This window comes from Mya arenaria, chromosome 2, assembly GCF_026914265.1.
Source record: "Mya arenaria isolate MELC-2E11 chromosome 2, ASM2691426v1".
Taxonomy (NCBI): Eukaryota; Metazoa; Mollusca; class Bivalvia; order Myida; family Myidae; genus Mya; species Mya arenaria.
Genome location: NC_069123.1, coordinates 16,599,479 through 16,618,532, shown reverse-complemented (window position 1 = coordinate 16,618,532; position 19,054 = coordinate 16,599,479). Strand labels below are relative to the sequence as shown.

The 19,054-nt window shown below is 34.5% G+C and overlaps 1 protein-coding gene across 2 annotated transcripts in view; it reads left to right on the top strand.

Annotated features, from left to right (window-relative positions):
• LOC128208761 (uncharacterized) overlaps positions 1-19,054 on the top strand; it is a 140,169-nt gene that overhangs the window by 8,661 nt on the left and 112,454 nt on the right. The window contains exons 1-5 of one of the 2 annotated variants that reach the window (XM_052912334.1): positions 3,472-4,131; positions 7,228-7,288; positions 9,046-9,087; positions 13,874-13,893; positions 15,016-15,162. In XM_052912334.1, the coding sequence (XP_052768294.1) occupies positions 7,258-7,288; positions 9,046-9,087; positions 13,874-13,893; positions 15,016-15,162 (240 nt within the window). In that variant the 5' untranslated portion in view covers positions 3,472-4,131; positions 7,228-7,257. Of the gene's footprint in view, positions 1-3,471; positions 4,132-7,227; positions 7,289-9,045; positions 9,088-13,873; positions 13,894-15,015; positions 15,163-19,054 lie in introns of those variants that run through there. The other variant, XM_052912344.1, reaches the window with a different exon arrangement.

The following is a 19,054-nucleotide window of genomic DNA, read 5'->3' as shown; positions in this document are numbered from 1 at the left end:
CTCAAAAGCCTTTAATCATTAGTAGTAAGTGACTACAATCCTCCCCAATTAAGTTTATACTTTCAAAATGTAAAGTGGAGAGGAGTGTAACAGTCATTATTCTTAGCCATTTCAATGCGTTTGAGTAGCCAAGTGCCTGGTAAGTCAAGTTGGGTAGAGGACCAGACTTGCAAGCAGGGGTTCATAGGCTCGAATCCTACACAGAGTAGATGTTTTTCTCTTGAAAATATATATGTACACTGACATTTTTCGATGGTAATGTATGTTGCAGCCACACGTGACCAAAGCATGGAGGATCTAGCAAGTAATATGGGCAGGGTGCGAACTGTTGCTTAGTAAATAAAAAATAAAATACTGTAATGCCTACAGTTGATGTTTTATCGCTGGCGAATTCTTTACAAACATCAAACTACACTTTGAAATCAACATTGCCATTATTCTCTTTTGTTGCATTCAAAAGTTTGGTGTTCAACTCCGTTTCCTTTTTTTGACGATTTTGACAGATGCCGTAGTATCAGACCGAGAATTTTTGGTTTGCGACAAAGTACCGACAATTCATGACTTTTTGCTAGGTTTGGTTATATTGGAGGGCTTTTCGGTCAATTCCTGCGTCGCTGTCAGCCTTTTCACCTTTCCAGGCATTTTCGCGTAACAAAACGTGGTTAATTTCCACTTCTTTTTTGGCAGTTGCGAATCACAAACCAGACGAAAACAGTTATCTCCTAGGCGCTTGCTTAAATAACCGATAATAACATTTGAGCATAGCGACAAGCGTCCATACACGGTCACGTGATTATCTTCGAGGTGCTTACTTAAATATCCGATAATAACATTTGTACACAGCGACAAGCGTCCATATACCGGGTCACGTGATTATCTATTATGCGGTAAACTTGCGGAAAGGAGTTTTTAAAGCGCAAAGGAGAGTTTGAGGGAATTCGACGATTTTATTTGCGGTCGCAAAAATATTCCGAGTGCCAGGATTTTCTACTCGCATTGTTCGATTCTTACTCGCATTTTGCGAGTTAGCGACCGTTAAATTCGATCCCTGAAATGTAAAGAATAATATCTCACCTTCAAATAAATTCCAAAGAAAAGCTGAAATCTTGAATATTTCAAGGATTAAAATGCTCACAAATATGGATGGTTTTACAATATAAGTAGAAGGGAAGCTATTTTTAGCACGAAACACTGAAGTCGCTAGTTTAGGGAACTTTTTTAACATTTGGATATTCATTTTGTTCCCTAAACGCCACAAGTCAACTGAACAGACTACCAATGTAAAATATATTCTTCAACTATTACTCCACAATACATAACACTTCACTGTTAAATTAAAACACAAAAGTTAAACTATATTATTTAAGCCAATTACTTTTACTTATTACACTTTTAAAAGTGTTTTATGAAACACAAATAATTAGTTTAATTTAGATTGACTTCTGTCAATAAAGCATCGCCATTTTGAAACCATCTAGCAGGTGCCCGTTATCTTTCTGCTCAATATACTTAGCGCTGGGATCTGTCATTCTTGGCTAGGAAAACAACAAGTGGGTTATGGTCAATATACTTAGCGCTGGGATAGGTCATTCTTGGCTAGGAAAACAACAAGTGGGTTATGGACGCGTAGAGTCGCCAAATCAAAAGTCGTCAAAGACTCTGAAGCGGCTGTTTATATGGACTAAGTACACAGGCGACAGATATGTTGACATTGCCATGTTTTTACCTCCCTGGTGGTTCTGAAGTGCCGGGTGAATGCTGCGTTTGTCTTCACGCCAAATATAGCGGGCAGTGATTATTTTCTATCAATTTGACGCCGAATATTGGCCTTTTCACAATCACCAAAAACGCTAAAAATTCACAAAAATATGATGATAAATTCACAATTCCCACTAGCTACTTGTGAACACAGTGTTTTTCTATTGAATCAGCGTAGAAACTCGTAAAAGTTGTTTAAAACTTTAAAGATTTTAGTCAAAATATTTACCGATCGCCGACTGAGAATTCACATACATAGAATACCGTATGACATCTTTTATCGATAACCAATCAAGTAGAGGCTCCTAAGTATAGTGTTTGGTCAGACAGAGCAAAATGACATAGTAAAATTTGTAAACAAATTAATATTCAGTCATCGAAATTAGACTTTTGGATAAACAAGCCCGAATTCTTATACTATTGCTTGGAATCAAATTTTTTAACAAGCCCTGCTATATAAAATTCATAATTTGAGCAGGCCCCGAAGACATTTGACCAGTGCAGGGCTTGTGCTAATTTCGACCACTGATTGATATTTATCAGCAAAATGTCAAGAAATGGCAAGCATTATCAGAAATATAAAAAAGATCCACACTGCCGGTACACCAACAATATTTTCCGCCTTTAAACGATGACATTTACAAATGACCGTGGTGATTCTCAATCTGTCATTAGTTCACTTTCGTGTTCCTCATATCATGAGTGTAAATCACATTCAACATGATCTAGATGACGAAACCTTAGAACGTCTTGATGACAGTTTCAATTCATAAGTTGTAAATCAAGAATCTCCAAAGCTGTTACCTGTAACTCTTTGCATTTAATAAATATGCATTATTATTATCAAAGTTTCATTGTTGTCTATTATCCTTTTAATGTCAAAACAGACACTTAATCAGGCTGTATGTTCGAGTATAACACTATTTTATTTTAAAATTTTCATGTTTTAATTTTTCACAATTTTGAACTGTAACGTGCTAAAATTTCACAAAAGAAAAGGCATGGGCTCTTTTACAAAAAAGTGAAAAAAATCACTGAGCGGGGACATTGGCCTTGCTTAAGGTCCTTTTGGGGGGGGGGGGGTCATTTGGCAAGGATTTTACCACCAGTTCGTCCGCGCAGGCCAGGGATTTACTTTGATTTGATTTGAAAATTGTGAAGTCGCCACTGTCTTAAAAATATACATGATTTGTTAACATACATTCTTAGTATTCTGGGAGTATGACGTCAAAAGTGCAAACAGGTTTAACGAAAATATGGGACAGGTGCGAAATCGATTTATTAATGTGCAAAATTCAGAATTGCGTATCACTGAAACAATTGTTGGGAGGTTTTTGTTAACTTGCAGTCTGTACGAAAGTTCGTCGGACCTCGGCTCCCGCCGGTAATAAATGACGAGGTCCGACAATCGCAGCTATTTTGCAGGCCCGCGTGTCCGGCAATAATTTGTGGGGCAAAATGATTAAATAAATATGTGTTAATCGTGTATCATGTGAATATTATTAACTAACCTATGTTTACTTGATCAAACCAACTTAATCAGGGCGTTTATCGACCCGAGCTCCACGGGTTTTGACGCACAGAAATCGTAAATGACCTGAAAATGATATCATAAATGTGTATTATTAATCATTTAAAAGGAGCCGCAAGGCATGATCTAAATGCCTTTTAAATCAATTAAAGTCAAGAGCAATTAACACCCGAAGTGACAACTGATTATCGATCTGGAATCTGAACGGTTTCCATGTCAATTAGCAGCACTCAAACTCAATGACGTGTTAACTCCGCCCATTATGCAAATTAACGGATACCTTTCCGGAAGAAAAAAAAATTGCTGGCGAGTTTCTTTGGTAATAAATGTTCCTTACCGCTAAAAACGGCCCTTTTCGCCTATAACATCTCTTTTCGAAATTTAGAGCAGCGCCTTGACTGGTTTTAAATTTTCCGATAATCGGAATCATTATCTTACGATTCGGCGTATTTGTTTATTCAACATTGCCGACATATTGACACGATTCTGAACCATGACCTGTGACGTCAGGCTCGTGATCAATTAAATATAGTTGTATTATTGGTAGTTAATTATAACTTGCAGAATTGTTTCCACGAGGAAAACGAGACAGGAATGCCAACAAACCTGCGCAGTCAACGTTTTTTTACATCTTTGATACCAATGACCTTATTTCGCGATTTTCCAAAATTCTTAAAATAGTAACATAGTGTGTTTTTTTTAGTGCATTGTATTTAGCGATGTTAATACTTCATGGAAATAAATTTTTAGGAAATAAACAAGCAACAGATATGAAAATAAATGACCCTACATTACAAGTACTTAAAATTGCGTATCTATGAAGCTATCGATCGTGGATCTCGGTATGTATGAAGCTATGGATAGATAAGTAAAATTGCGTATCTAGGAAGTGAAGGGTTAATTAATTAAATACTCCCAAAATGCCCCAGAATGCAGGAAATGAAGCGCTGAATTTCAAAATTTTCCGGGTGGGGGGGGGGGGGATGCCCACGGATCCCCCTAGCTGGCCGCCTACTTTTCTGTTTCAGTCGCTTCAACAAAAACTTGTTGACAACCCTGCACGTGGTCTAAAAAGCACGGGAAACAGGTGCACGCTTACCTTCTGTCAATTTTAATTAAAGTGAAAGAAGAACGTGTAAAACATTTTCAGTGTACAATAAAGTTCTGTAATATTATAGATTTATTATTGTTTTATTGTTATGCCATTTATTAAAAAATAAAAACGATGTTGCAATATTGACAATAGGAGCATTGAATGTTTTGTTTGCTTCCGGACAAAATGAAAAACATGAAAGTGAAACTGAAAATAGAAATGAGAAATGTCGGTGCAACTCAACAATCGCTGTTGCATGTAGGATTCTGATGCATAGGGTTTACCGGTTACATGCATAATTCCTGTTTTCACTGAACATGCATTTAATAAATAATATGTTCACAAGTGTCAGAACATAATTTTCCATGTTTTGACCCTTGGAATTTTTTAACCACCTAAGAGCAGGAAATAAGACAACAAGGTATAGTCCAGTACTCCAGCTAGGCCTATATAGCAGGGTGTGGCACCCTGCTGTACTTTTCCACCCTTCTGTGCCCTTTTGTTTGACAGAGCAAAATTTCAGAAATTAAAGTATACAAAATATACATAATTTTGACACTAATTAAAGTAAAAATAACAGCTAAAGTGTTCATAGCAAACTTATGATTATTGTAGTATTGAAAGTAGTTACTACACATATACACATTATGAATTGAGCAATGGCCCTTGCAGTTATGCCCCATTAGGGCTCATTCAATGCGCATCAAAAGTGCCCTTTAATAGCCTAGCACCCTACCCTTTTCAAATACTGACTGGAGCACGGATATACTATTAAGTAAAATTGATAATATTTTTTTTCTCTTACTTGAGATTTTTCTAGAATGAAAAGTGGATTAATACAGCTGATCCTAATAAAACACTGGATTTGTTTGTTTTTTTATTTCAGTTTTGGACGTATGGATAATCATGTACCTTGCAATGCCATCTTACGACAGATGAGAACTATAATTTATGAAGAAAGACCAAGTATTAAGAAAAAAAAAACAATAACACTTGGAGATCTGATATTGACTCTTGAAAATCAGATCTCAAGAGTCATTGACTTGGATTTTAGACCCTGTTGGAATCTCTGACTTTCACTAAGATGTACATAAAATTTTTGGTCCTGCAAAAACTAGTCCGGTCCTGCAATGTAGACTGTATTGCAGGACCTCGTGTCCTGCAATGTGATAATGACTTTCGTACAGACTGAACTTGTCGACTTTTTTTTAAATGACCAAGTTTTGAACTTGAAAAAATTGACTTGCTAAAAATATCGAGTGGGCAAGAAATTCTACTTGCATTTTCTGAATTTGACTTGCATTTAGCGAGTTAGCGACCGCTAAATTTGAACCCTGGATTGAGATTGCATTAGTCTGGGATAAATGAAAAAAAATAACAATTTTGTGAAAAATGGACATTTTTTGAGAGGGAAAACAGCTGATATTCGGCAGTAAAATTAATTAAAACAATTCACTGACTGCACATGTTGCCAGTGGCATTACATGAAACATACTGTAGTACCAAACTCATATTACCAGTTGCAATTTATGCGTAGCAAGGCATTGATGCTTGTTTTAATAGAGACTGGGTTATGACCTTGACTTATATTATAAGGCCATGCTGAAACTTGGTGATCTCCTCGATAAAAAATAAGGAGTAAACCATTCAAGAATATGTTATTTGCAGCAAGCCAAGGACTGGGAAGGTCTGACAAAAATGTGTTCAATCTGACAGAAATTTGTGTATTTCTGAGATTTGGCAGAATCTGTTCTGTACAGTACATTGTCCAGGTTAACATATTCATTTTCCTGACCTTTTGTCTTTTAAAGTATATGGGTGTTTCTGTACTCGTGATCATAATGGGGATAAATGAATAATACATATATTATTCTGCACTTTTTAAACAAGAAAACCATTTCACTCATCTTTTAAATGAGGAAACTAAGCAGAGACTGTGTATATAGGCTGATGAGATTGTTGTGTTCATTATCTAAATCATGAAAAATGATGTATTATCTAGCCCGTATTGATAATTCTAGGCTTGTTTTGAAGAAATACTGTGTTTGCAAATTTGGGGACCATCATTCTGGTGTCTAGTTTCTTTAGAAGTGGTAAAATAACACCAATATAGGTCTTGAATATTGGACGAAAGATTACAGTATTGGGTAACAAGCCAATGATTGAAAGTTTCTCCAACACCTCCCATACATGCCATATTATCCGCCAGAATTTTTATTTATATATAAGGTTGACAGTGGAAAGCATTCATAATATTATGAGTGTGAAATTCCTTGAAGGACCATGTGTAAAAATCCCCTGGTGTAATATCAAAATCCCCTGGAATTCAGACCAAAATCCACTTTGGGAAGCCTCTCAGAAATATGGCATTTATGACCTTATTTCATGTTAACTTCAAAGCAATTTAGTGACTAATAAGGTAACATGGACAAACACAATAAGCCTCTCTTAAATATTCTTCTAATGACATGGGGTGCGTAGCTGACTCAGCAGCAAATATTCAGTTGCGTAATGAAGTTTTGACAGGTCAAAGTTTTAATTTAAAATAAAAATCGGGGTGGGGTGGGGGGGTGGGGGTGAAGAGGTTAATATGTCTTTCATTGATATGCTTAATCCCAACTTTTTGCCCTAGCTACGCGCCTAGACATTTTCTTTCACAAAGTCTTTATCTATTCTTTGTAATTATTTATTCAGCAATGTATTATAGAATAAAGATCTATACAAATGTTCACACATTTCAATATTGTAAAACATAATAAAATACTTGTTGTCTGCTTATTCATGCTTTGTTTTAAAACTACCACATCAACGTTAATATGAAAGCATTTTAATTAATTTTTTTCAGATTCAGTGAGATTCTGAATTGTTCTTCAAAATGAAAGAGGTTCTCAGATGTTTGTTGTTAGGTAAGTATTTTTATTTGTGTTTAAAGTTTACTATGCCACTCCACAGTCATCAAAATAAGACACCAGTGCATGGCATCAACATTCTTAACAAGCCCTGCTATATAAAATCCAGAATTTGTTCAAGCCCAGAAAGCATTTTACCAGTGCAGGGCTTGTGGGCTTGTGCTTATTTTGACCACTGTCTTCATGTGCATAAACTTCTCCAATGAGCATCTAAACATGCACAGTATCTGTTGAGGTAACTTGATGCTCAGTGCTGCTTGTTGCTAAAGCAAAAAACAAAGTTGATCATGGTCTTTCGATTCTGATGATTGAAAAGGCAAGTTAAGGGGTTCCAGCGAGACTAGTAAATATCTAAACTTGTTAAAGGACTTAATTACTGCTTTCGTGCATGAACCTATCAAAATATGAATACACCGTACAAGTATTATACTATGTATAGGACGCTAGCATAGATAGGACACAGGCAAAAAAATGGTGAGAAAAGGGGTAAAAACCCTTAATACAAAAAGATAGGACGCAGTGGAAAAATGTCAAAATCGGAGCCGAAAACTCTATGCTGGTGAGGCATTTACTAAATCAAAAACAATAAATTTGTTTGAATATTAGGTGAATTTCGATATCTTTCGTGTGTAGTTCGGTAATTATCTTCGTTTTTTGGTGATTTGACGTATTTTGACAAGTCCAGTATCCGCCATATAGTTTTGACGATTTATTTTTTGGGATCGTGAAAATGGCAAAGGTCAATATAAACCATGCGATATTAAATTTAAAGCAAATTAGTATGTGCTTCTTTGTTTATTTCATATAAATTTTATACATTAGACACATTATGCGCACAAAAAGTAACAGTAGCACAAATAATAGCACAGGTAATAAACAACAGTTTTATTTCTGTCATCCTGATGATGCTTTTCTCCAATCGCCTTTGTCGTCGTCTGATGGAGTAACGTAAACAACAATGATATAAGTCTTACAGCATGCGTGAATGTTCTAAAAATGTCAACTCCCCCAGCTAAGTGTTAAAACATGTTGTAAAGTGCGAACAAACAATAATGGCAATAGCTTTTTCTATTGATGTTTTTCTAATGACAGGCAGCGGGTGTTTTTTTCACACCTTCACACATTTGAAAAGATTTGATTGTGACAATAATGCTACTGTGCAGCCTTTAAAAGGCAGTAAGTTGCACCAAAAAAAAAATACTGGACAAGAGCACAATACATCAGATTTTTCACAAAGCAAATATTTGTCATATTGGACATTTTACGCGTTGTCAGTCATCAGCCAATGAAATTGCTTGATGTGGTCTGAAATCAAAACAACCAAACAAAACCATTTAACAAATCTGGATGATTTTTACCAATTTTAGCGGTGAATTTTATTCATAAACAACGTACATTATTCTTTTTGTGGAATCTTAAGTTCATCCAGATTTGTTTTGGTTTTGTTAAAACATGTATATTTGCCTTTATATTAGCTGTTTTGGCCTGATTTTGTATTTTTCCCAAAGTCGACTTTTTTCCCAAGGCAAGGCACAGGAATTAAAAATACTTCCAAAAAAATAATCACTGTTATTAAGAATGCAATAGTTAGAAATGCACATGCAAGGTGAATATTTTATGTTATTTCAATGATTTGTAAACAATCGTAGATACATTTTCTTTTTTTACTCAATGCTCTCTCCATACACTTTCAATTCAGTATCACTGACAAAAAACGTGGCGCAAAATAAAGTGCTGTGCTTTTATACTTGCAGTGCTGATGCACCTGGTGCTGGTTACTTCCACTCAAGATAAAGGTTTGTTTATTGTAAAATATGATACTAAGATTTATATGTTTATAGAAAAATATTGTTAATGAATTTTTATTTCCTGAAACACATAAAAAGGTGACACAGACATTGAAAGACAGCTCTGATATAAAACTACATTGCTTAACAGTTTGATAACAAAACTTTTATTTCATAAGAGCTTATATGAGCAACCACATTTGTTTTAAAGAGGTTGCATGAAACCTTGTTGTCCAATATACATATATATTAACACTAATATTATTGAAAATCTTACTTGTTTGTAGATTAATTTAAAATGCAAGTACTATGAAATGAGTACATAAAACAACTGCTTTTTTCTGCGAATTTAAACTACGAAATTTACCAAAATTGGCTACAATTCCAAAGACATACTAGAATAATTTTGTCTGAAAATTTAGTTTGGTTTTGTAAAAATTTCATTTTACCTGAACAACTGGACTAAAAATTTCTGAGGGTTTTCGCATACTCTGGTGACCATAATTTTCATAATATTAAAGGTGCACAAGGCCTCTTAACTTTATAAAACTTCTGGTGCAGGTTACTCGCCCCGATATATGACATAAGCATAGAACCTTCAGTTTAGGGTTAGTCTGAATTTTATATGTAGTTTAAAAACCTTTAAAGCTGCTTGACAATGATGACAATATTGTTATTACTTATAGCCTAATACAATAAATATCTTTAATTTTTTTTTAGATATTTTACTCCGATTGTCCCCAAAATGTTTAGAAAGGTACTGAGAATGTTTCCCCAAACTGAAAAAAAACTCTTTTTTCAATTACGATTTGCTAAAAACTGGTTGAAAGACCCTCAAGATGTTTGATATGAAATCAAAAGTTGAACATTATATATATATATATATATATATATATATATATATATATATATATATATATACAGTACACTCCACGCGGAACTACCACTTTCTTGGTGACTCGGAGGTGTTTTTAATTTATCGCGGATTTCCGCCAAGTACGCAACCTTTTTCCTCGCTAAATTTCGCTGAGTTGCACCGAGTTAATCGTTTTCTATGGAGGTTTTTTTTGCCGGTAGTGCCGGTGATCGTATCGATTTATTGACCTAATCGCGGAACTCCGCGTTTTGTGCATAGCTACTACAGTACATTGCATCTGTTAAAAAAGTATTAAATAATTAGATAATTAATTTTTCAAAGTACAGTAAGTTTCTTTTTAAAAACAATTATCGAAAATTTCCATATCAATATTCATCAGCATCGTCTAACAACTGTTGTTTTTCACATTATGTAATTAAAAGATATACCATAGCGTGCGTTTGTGTTTGTTATTGTCATCTTTCTCTTACTATATTAAGGTGTTGAGAACTTAATTAGATTGGAGTAATGAAGGTGTTGAGAACTTTGTAAGTGTGAATATTTTTCGGTCATTATTTCTTAATTTGCATTTTACCACTTACTAATTTCTCCGTAGTTATCAATGGTTCTAAACCTATTTATTATGCATATAAGTGTAAATCCTTCATCAAGTTAATTAAAATCCCATTTAACACCATTTTATACATGCATTGAAATGAATAACACATTCTATCGGCTTCAGATCAAACAGTCATACTGTGTTACGTCACATAACTCGCAGTTTTACTCACGAGGATCTCATGGAGAGCATGTATATTGTTTTGCAGGATTAATGTGTCTGAGTGGTGTTTTCGAATGTTACTTTAAGTATTGCATTTCCAACTTTAATTCATCACATTAATTAGTTACCGTAAATGACTGGGTATTAGACGCACTTTTTTTCCTCCGATTTTGATGCAAAAAAATGCCTGCGTATAATACCCAGTAACAATTTTTTGAACTTTTTTTCTGAGGTCAATTTCAAGCCGAGAGTTTGTTTAGATTTATGTAGAAAGGGATGTTACTCGCGTCATATTGATCGAGTATATACGGGTTAAAACGGCAGTTGAAGATCGGGATACGGTATATCGTAAGAGGTTTATAATTTCAACAAAAATATTTTTCGATTAAAGTTACCGTAATTCACCTGGTCGGACACTAAATATTTGGACACCCATAATTATTTCCCAAAATAATTTATTTTGCGTACCTAATTTTCGGACACCCAAAGGACATCAATCATAACTTTCATAGTTACCAAGTTTCACAGACGAAGATTATTGATTTTTATCTTTACAATGCATGGCTAGATTACCTAACCGTATACACCACTGTGACAATTTAATTAGTTACTACCCATCCTAAACGATTTATTGCCTGTTAAAAAGGAAGTGTGATATATTTATTTGAGGATTAAACAAACAACAAGGGCAATCAAGGGATTAAGAAAACATCGACATGGCATGTTTGTAAAACGATCTGCCAATAAGCTTTCAAACTTGTACCACACTTATAGACTATATGAAGCAATTATCGTACAGTTATACATTAATCCTGCATAGCAATGTCCATGCTCTCCACGAGATCCTCGTGGGTATAACTGTAAGTTATGTGACGTCACACAGTGTGACTCTTTGATCTGAAGCCGATAGAATGTGTTTATTCAGTTCAGTGCATGTATAAAATGGTGTTTTAATTAACTTGATGAAGGATTTACACTTATAGGCGTAATAAATAAGTTTATGACCATTGATTACTACGGATAAATTAATAAGTGGTAATAAGCAAACATGAAGAAAAAAGGCAGGTTAAACAAACATGTAAATAAAATGTGAAAATGATCATTTTCTATGTATTCGGAGAGCGAAAAAAATAATTAATTTATGGTGTCCGAACTCTTGTGAATTACGGTATTCAATATTATTTTGAATAATAAATTGAATTAAACAATAATCAAACTTACATATAAAAAAGCAAAGTTGGGCACTGTCAAAATATTTTTTGCATAACATAACTTTTCATTCTCGACAGTAAGGTTGTATGGTTTTAAAGATAACCATCGCCATTTTCACGAACAAATTTTTTTTGTCACTGTCAACAAACATGGTGGTAGAAAATGCCGGACGATTTTGACATTTTTTCTATGCGTCTTTTAACCAAAAACATAGATTAAAAGTTTTTTTCTCGGACTTTTCACAGATTTTTTTCCCTGCGTCTAATACCCCCTATCGTCTTATACCCAGTCATTTACGGTACCTATATCATTGAATGTGTTGACTTTTATTGATGGTTCAATAAGTATAACTGTACATACTGTAATTGCTTCTTACAGTCTATAAATGTGGTATGAGTTTAAAAGTTTATTGGCAGATCGTTTTACAAAAATGTCATGTCTTTGTTTTCTTAATCCCTTGATTGCCCTTGTTGTTTATTTAATCCTCCAATAAATATTTCACACTTCCTCTTTCTACATGCAATACATCATTTAGGATGGGTATTTACTAATTAACTTGTCACAGTGGTGTATACGGTTAGGTAAATAGATAGATAGATAATCTTTGTCTGTGAAACTTGGTAAGTGTAAAAGTTACAATTGATGTCCTTTGGGTGTCCGAAAATTAGGTACGCAAAATAAATTATTTTTACAAATAATTACGGTTGTAGCAAAAATAAATTTAACAAAATTAGATACAGTGGGAGATTCTTATCGGTTTTCCTCCGAGTTTCACGGTGTTTTTACCTCCGAGTAACGCGGCGATTGTAATTATATGGTCCACTGATCAGCCTCGGTGGGTGAACAAGTAAAAACGCCGGGGAAAGAGGATTATGATCAATTGGATGTCGTGTCCGCGATGACCAAAATCCGCCGAGGAAAACGGAAAGTGGTAGTTCCGCGTGGAGTGTACTGTATATATATATATCATTTGTCTAGCTCTTTTTTTTCTGTTTGACTTATAGAAACCCAATGTTTCATAATGGAACAAACAGGCAATCATTACAGAATAAGCCGCCCACAATAAGTACTATTTTTGAGTAGGTTTGGGTTTTTCCAAAGTTATATTTAGGTAAGGTCAATCCCAGAGCAAGGCTGCGAGGTATAAACGCAGAATATTGAAAATTTCTTGGCCCTCTTTGAGAGTATTTAGAATTTCTGCAACCACATATATAAGAACACAGTAGAATTGAAATTATTTGATTTTGTTAATGACTTTTTGAAAATATATTGCTTTTTGTAAAAATGGGGCTTTGCTCTGAAAGTGGTTTTATAATGAAAGCAATTAAAAGTAAGTATCTCATTTCATATCTTCACATCTTTATTGATGCCTATGAATTGCTCAACAAATTAAATATAAACTAATTAAAGCATTTCATTTCCTTTATTTCATAGACATTATTCATTAAATACAATATTTGATTGGTCTACAATCTAAGTCATTTGTCTAACAAATAGGTCAGAAGTGAGCTTTTAGGGCTAGGGTTAGTGTTAGGGGTAAAAATAAGGGTTTCATAATGAAAAAAATAATGTCTTTTGCGGTATTATTATTGCCATCCAATATATTTGCTTTGTGTTTCTTCGCTTCAGGAACCGTGAAGAAATCAAACATAGTTTGAGTTGTTTTCTTTTTCTCAGCCATGATGATGACATTGAATTTATTAAAAAAAATATACTACCCCTCGCGTATATACGGACCAATGAAAATCGTTGTTTTAATGAATGAATGCTGTGCTGTAAAACTTAAGTTAAAACGGCTTTTCGAAGGTATTTCGTTGCGCTATCCGGATTTTTTCTGCGCCAATGGTGCAAGGGCGCGTCCTTGGCAGAACACTGTGTCAGGTTTATGATATGAAGGCTTCATAGCTTTTGCTGTATTTTATTGATTTTTTTTATTTATTTGACAGATGCAGAATGGACAATTGAGGTATGTACATCAAAGGACAAAGTCAATCTTCAAGATCATTGGTCAAGATGTCTTTACTTCGTGTTTGAGCTGTAACTTGCCTTCTTAAAGGGATTTAAATTATTTTTGCTACAAATGTTTTCCATGTCAAGACACTGTGTCATCTATGAGACCTAGGTATGTATTACAAAGGTCACACATAAAGGTGACTAGAAGTGTCCTGTGCAAGACCCATGTCTGTCAGTGAAAGGTCAAGGTTGCACTTAAGGTTCAGCGTTTCTTTTTGACTGAAAATGACGCCAAAATTCATCCCCATTTACAATCCTAAACTTTTTTCCACATAAATCTGACTCAAACTTCCAAATCAAATTTTTTGTACAGTTAAGTATAAGTGCTTTCTTAAGAGAACTTTCATGGGATTGCATTTTGGGCCCCTAGGGTCAGGGTCAAGGTCACTAGTACTTAAAATAGAAAAACAGTTGAAACTAAATCTCACAACAAAGGCTGAAGTTCTTCACTCAATCATTGCAAGTCTCAGATTTCATTCCATAGCAGCGTTCTTTTGTATATGAATGCATTTTGAGATTTCAAAAACCTTGGCGCACATTTTCGCCATAAAAAGACTGTCACAAGCAATGCGCTTGTCTGTATGTTAAAAGTCAAGGTCACATAGGTCTTGGTACAAATTTCCTTGGATTTTGGGTCTTACCGGTATGTCATATTACAGACAAATGCTTAAGTTTGGTCTAAGGTGCTCGTGTTTTAACAAAGGGAAGCATGTTAGCATTTTAGAGTTTCCCTTTCACCAATTGTATAGTTATCTATCACTTATTTATTTTCCCAGACCCTCTTTTTGCACAAATGTTTTCTTTGTATTGTGTCATTTCTGATCTACTGTCCTTATTATAATTATATGTATATCAGTTAATTTGTCATTGCATTTTGTTATTGCATTTTGTTCATCAACACTGTTAGCCTGTTATATGCCATGAGTAGTATTCAATTATACTCAATAATAAGTTATATTAACTTAAAATATGTACCAGTTAAATCAGCCAGATAGTAAAATTGCCTGTCTTGGGCAAATAGGGATGGTTAACAAGATCTGTAAACATGTTAATTGATAGCTAATTTCTGTTTAAGAGCAACATCACAGTGGCTGAAGCAGTTCAAATGCTAGCATCTAGTAATTACAGTAGTGTGCTGATGGAAAATCTCCGGAACCATGACTTCTCAAAGGATCAGTATCAGCAACTGCTGCTTACTCTGCCTCCAACGAACCCTAATGGGGTAAGTACATTTGTCTTTTCCTTTTTTAGCTCAAGAAGTGCTCAAGGTGAGCTTTTGTGATCGGTCTTTGTCAGTCGTCTGTCCATCAGTCCATCTGTCTATCAGTCTGAATGTCAACAAGTGCTTAAAAAACATCTCCCTTGAAACTACCTGGCCAAATTCAATGAAACTCCACAGGAAGCTTTCTTGGGTGTCCTTCTACAAAAAAATAACAAGGGTTTACGATTGATTTACAACAACAACAAAATGGCCGACTTCCTGTTTTGCTTTAAAAAACATTTCCTCTGAAACTACCTGGCCAAATTCACTGAAACTTTACAGGAATCTTCATTGCATTACCCTCTACAAAAATACAACTAGGCATTGAGATTGATCAACAACAACAACAACAAAATGGCCCGATTACTGCTTTGTTTTAAAAAATAATCTCTGAAACTACCAGGCCAAATTCACTGAAACTTTACAGGTAGCTTCATTTCATGAGTCTTTTCAATTATAAAACAAGGCATCATTTTCAGTAAAGATATGTTTAAATTGCAACATTTTATTAATGTTTTATCACGGAGTTGTGGCCCTTTGCTTAGGTGAGCGTTTTAGGGCTATTATGGCCCTCTTGTTTAAATTGGGGCAAGGGGTTTCATTTTATAACTTTTTTTATCTTCCATTATGATAGATGACTGTTTCACCCTTGAACATGTGTTCATGCTGTTTCTTATTGTATAAGGGACCATATGCAAGTTTATCTAGACAAACCACTAACACCATCGAAACCATTCGACTTTTGTACAAGTGAATAATTCCATCGACACTGGCTGGTATGAATAAATATAACAGTATGGTAATCCGGGTATAAATACCAACACAAGTCATGTTCTGAAGACTTGTAATTTGCAAGATATATTATATAATTACATAAACAATGTAATCAAGACACATACATATATAAATAGAAGATGGGGTAAAAGACTGCTAGTGGCCTACATGTATCTGATATACAATAAAACACAAAAGAATATATAACCACAATGACAAACGGTCAAAGCAAATACAAAACATTGTACAGGGTATACAACATATAACATTCATACACTGTACTTACCAATATGTGGTATTGAAAACTGCTTCTGTACACCTCCTCTAACTCACAGTGATTGAAATGGTTAGTTAGTCTCTAAAAAGTAAGTTAAAAGAATAGTAAGTGTACATAGATTATATGATAAGTGAAAAGATCAATTGTTACGTTTTTTTATAGAATAATATACCACTTTTCGGATAACACCTTATCTCGGACAATTGCGAATAAAAGCGCTACACAAAATGACATAAATCATCTCAGCGAGAACACAGAAAAATGCATGAATAAAAACTAGGATTGCATACCTTGAAACAAACCTCCAAAAGACTCGAAAGGATTTTAAAGTTACTAAAATAAGACTGCATGAAGCACGTCTTGACTGCAGAAAATCGTGGGAAACAGTGAGCGAAATATCCACGAACCAATCATAAGAAAGGTTACATAAACCTTTGACCAATCAGATTCCTTGAAAGTAAACCATGCTGAACTGATGATTAAAACAGAAGTATTCCAAATGATATCAATAAGTAAAATCGGCAATGCACAGTCCGGTCAGATAATCATCGGTCTGGTCACATAAACACTGTTCCCAACAGTACCAAACTGATACACAAATACAGACCCTTAGCAGAACCAGCAAAAATACAATATAAAAAAAGATTAAAGTTCCAAACCTGCCCTAAACATTTAGAATTACTACTCTTGACAAAAAAGATGTTTATTAAGGCCTTACAGTCCAACCTGTATACAGTGGCCACTTTTGAGAAAAGGTCAAAGAGGCTGCTTAAGACAGGTGTGGCGGTGTTTTTATTTTAGCCACATTAGATTTTTGGTCTTAACTTTATGAAAGACCACAAACACAATTTTTCACTGTTTCTTTCTTTATTTATACAGTTTTAACAATTTTAATTCCAATAACAATTCACAGTAAATGTCCTAAATAGTGAATAGTAAGTAATGAATTTATTTCCAGATGTTAACACTTTCTAACTATTATAATCCAACAATTTGTCATATATCCAATTTATAATTGATAGTCCGATGTTATAAACCTTTATAAATTCTTTTTATTTAACTCCTTTTAAATCACTTGTAACTCTTTTTAATTATAATTCCTTTGAATTCACTTTTTAACTCTTTTTTATTCTAATTTTTTCAACTCTTTTCTAAACGCCCAACAAAGGCCTTTTATACTATTATTTACTGCCAAAACAAACATGAAGTGCACGAGTATTGTGAGTAGCATGAATTCATGTGTTATTCGTGCGACTCCGCCGGAGCAATGTCACCGTTGAATAACACTGGTAGACTCATAGCGATTAGTTACAAGGTCAACGGTGCTAATGAAAAATGTTATACTTAAACAATTAAACTGTAATATTGTAAAAAGCTTAAGGTAATACAAATTAAAGTTTAAACAAATGATAACCATATAACATCTGTATAACATAAGAATCAATCTCAAAAGTATTGTATATTTAACTAACTCATATTAGAATAAAAGTCTGTTATTTCGCGATGTTCGCGACAACAGGTGGCCACTTTATCCAGGTGGCAAATTTTTGCCACTTAAGCTTTGTTTAAACAGAGGTTAATTATATATCTTAACAACCACCTCAAAGCACCATCTTATCATCATCATTATAGAAGTTTAAATACAAATGTAAATAAAATTATTCCAAAATTGAAAAGGAATAAATGTTTTAACATGCATTTATGCAATTAATAGCAAAAGCGAATCACCAAAATCAGTCAACATGCACAACTACATCAACAAGTTCACTTTTTAAAGTAATCTGTCATTATACCCCCCAAACAAAGTTTGGGGGGGTATACTGGAATCGGGTTGTCCGTCTGTCCGTCTGTCTGTCTGTCTGTCTGTCCGTCTGTCCGTCCGTTTTTTTTTGTCCGGGATTCATCTTTGTCGTTATTGAACAAATCTTTTTCAAACTTTCAGATATTAATGGCCATGATGTAAACTTGCGCCTCTGTGAAATTGGTACGGGTCACATGACCCTGACCAGAGTTATCTCCCCTTGATGTGTTAAAGTAGGCAAAATAAGCCCTGTCCGGGATTCATCTTTGTTATTATTCAACAAATCTTTATCAAACTTTCAGAAATTAATGGCCATGTTGTAAACTTTCGCCTCTGTGAATTTGGTACGGGTCACATGACCCTGACTGGAGTTATCTCCCCTTGATGTGTTAAAGTAGGCAAAATAAGCCCTGTCCGGGATTCATCTTTGTTATTATTCAACAAATCTTTATCAAACTTTCAGAAATTAATGGCCATGTTGTAAACTTTCGCCTCTGTGAATTTGGTACAGGTCACATGACCCTGACTGGAGTTATCTCCCCTTGTAGGCAAAATTATTTTGTCCGGGATTCATCTTTGTCGTTATTGAACAAATCTTTTTCAAACTTTCAAATATTAATGACCATGATGTAAACCTGTGCCTCCGTGGATTTGGTCAGAGTCGCATGATCCTGAGTGGAGTTGTGGCCCCTTAATGAGTTAAATTGGGCAAAATTAGCTTTGTCCAGGATTCTTCTTTGAAGCTATTGAGCAAATCTTTTTCAAACTTTCAAATATTAATGGCCATGATGTAAACCTTTGCCTCCATGAATTTGGTGGGAGTCACATGATCCTGAGTGGAGTTGTGGCCCCTTAATGAGTTAAATTGGGTAAAATTAGTTTTGTTCGTCCTACTCCTTCGTCATTTTTGAATGAATCTTTTTCAAACTTTTAGCCATGGTGAGAACATTTGCCCCTGTGATTGTGGTTGGAATCACATGATCATGTCTCCAATTATGGCC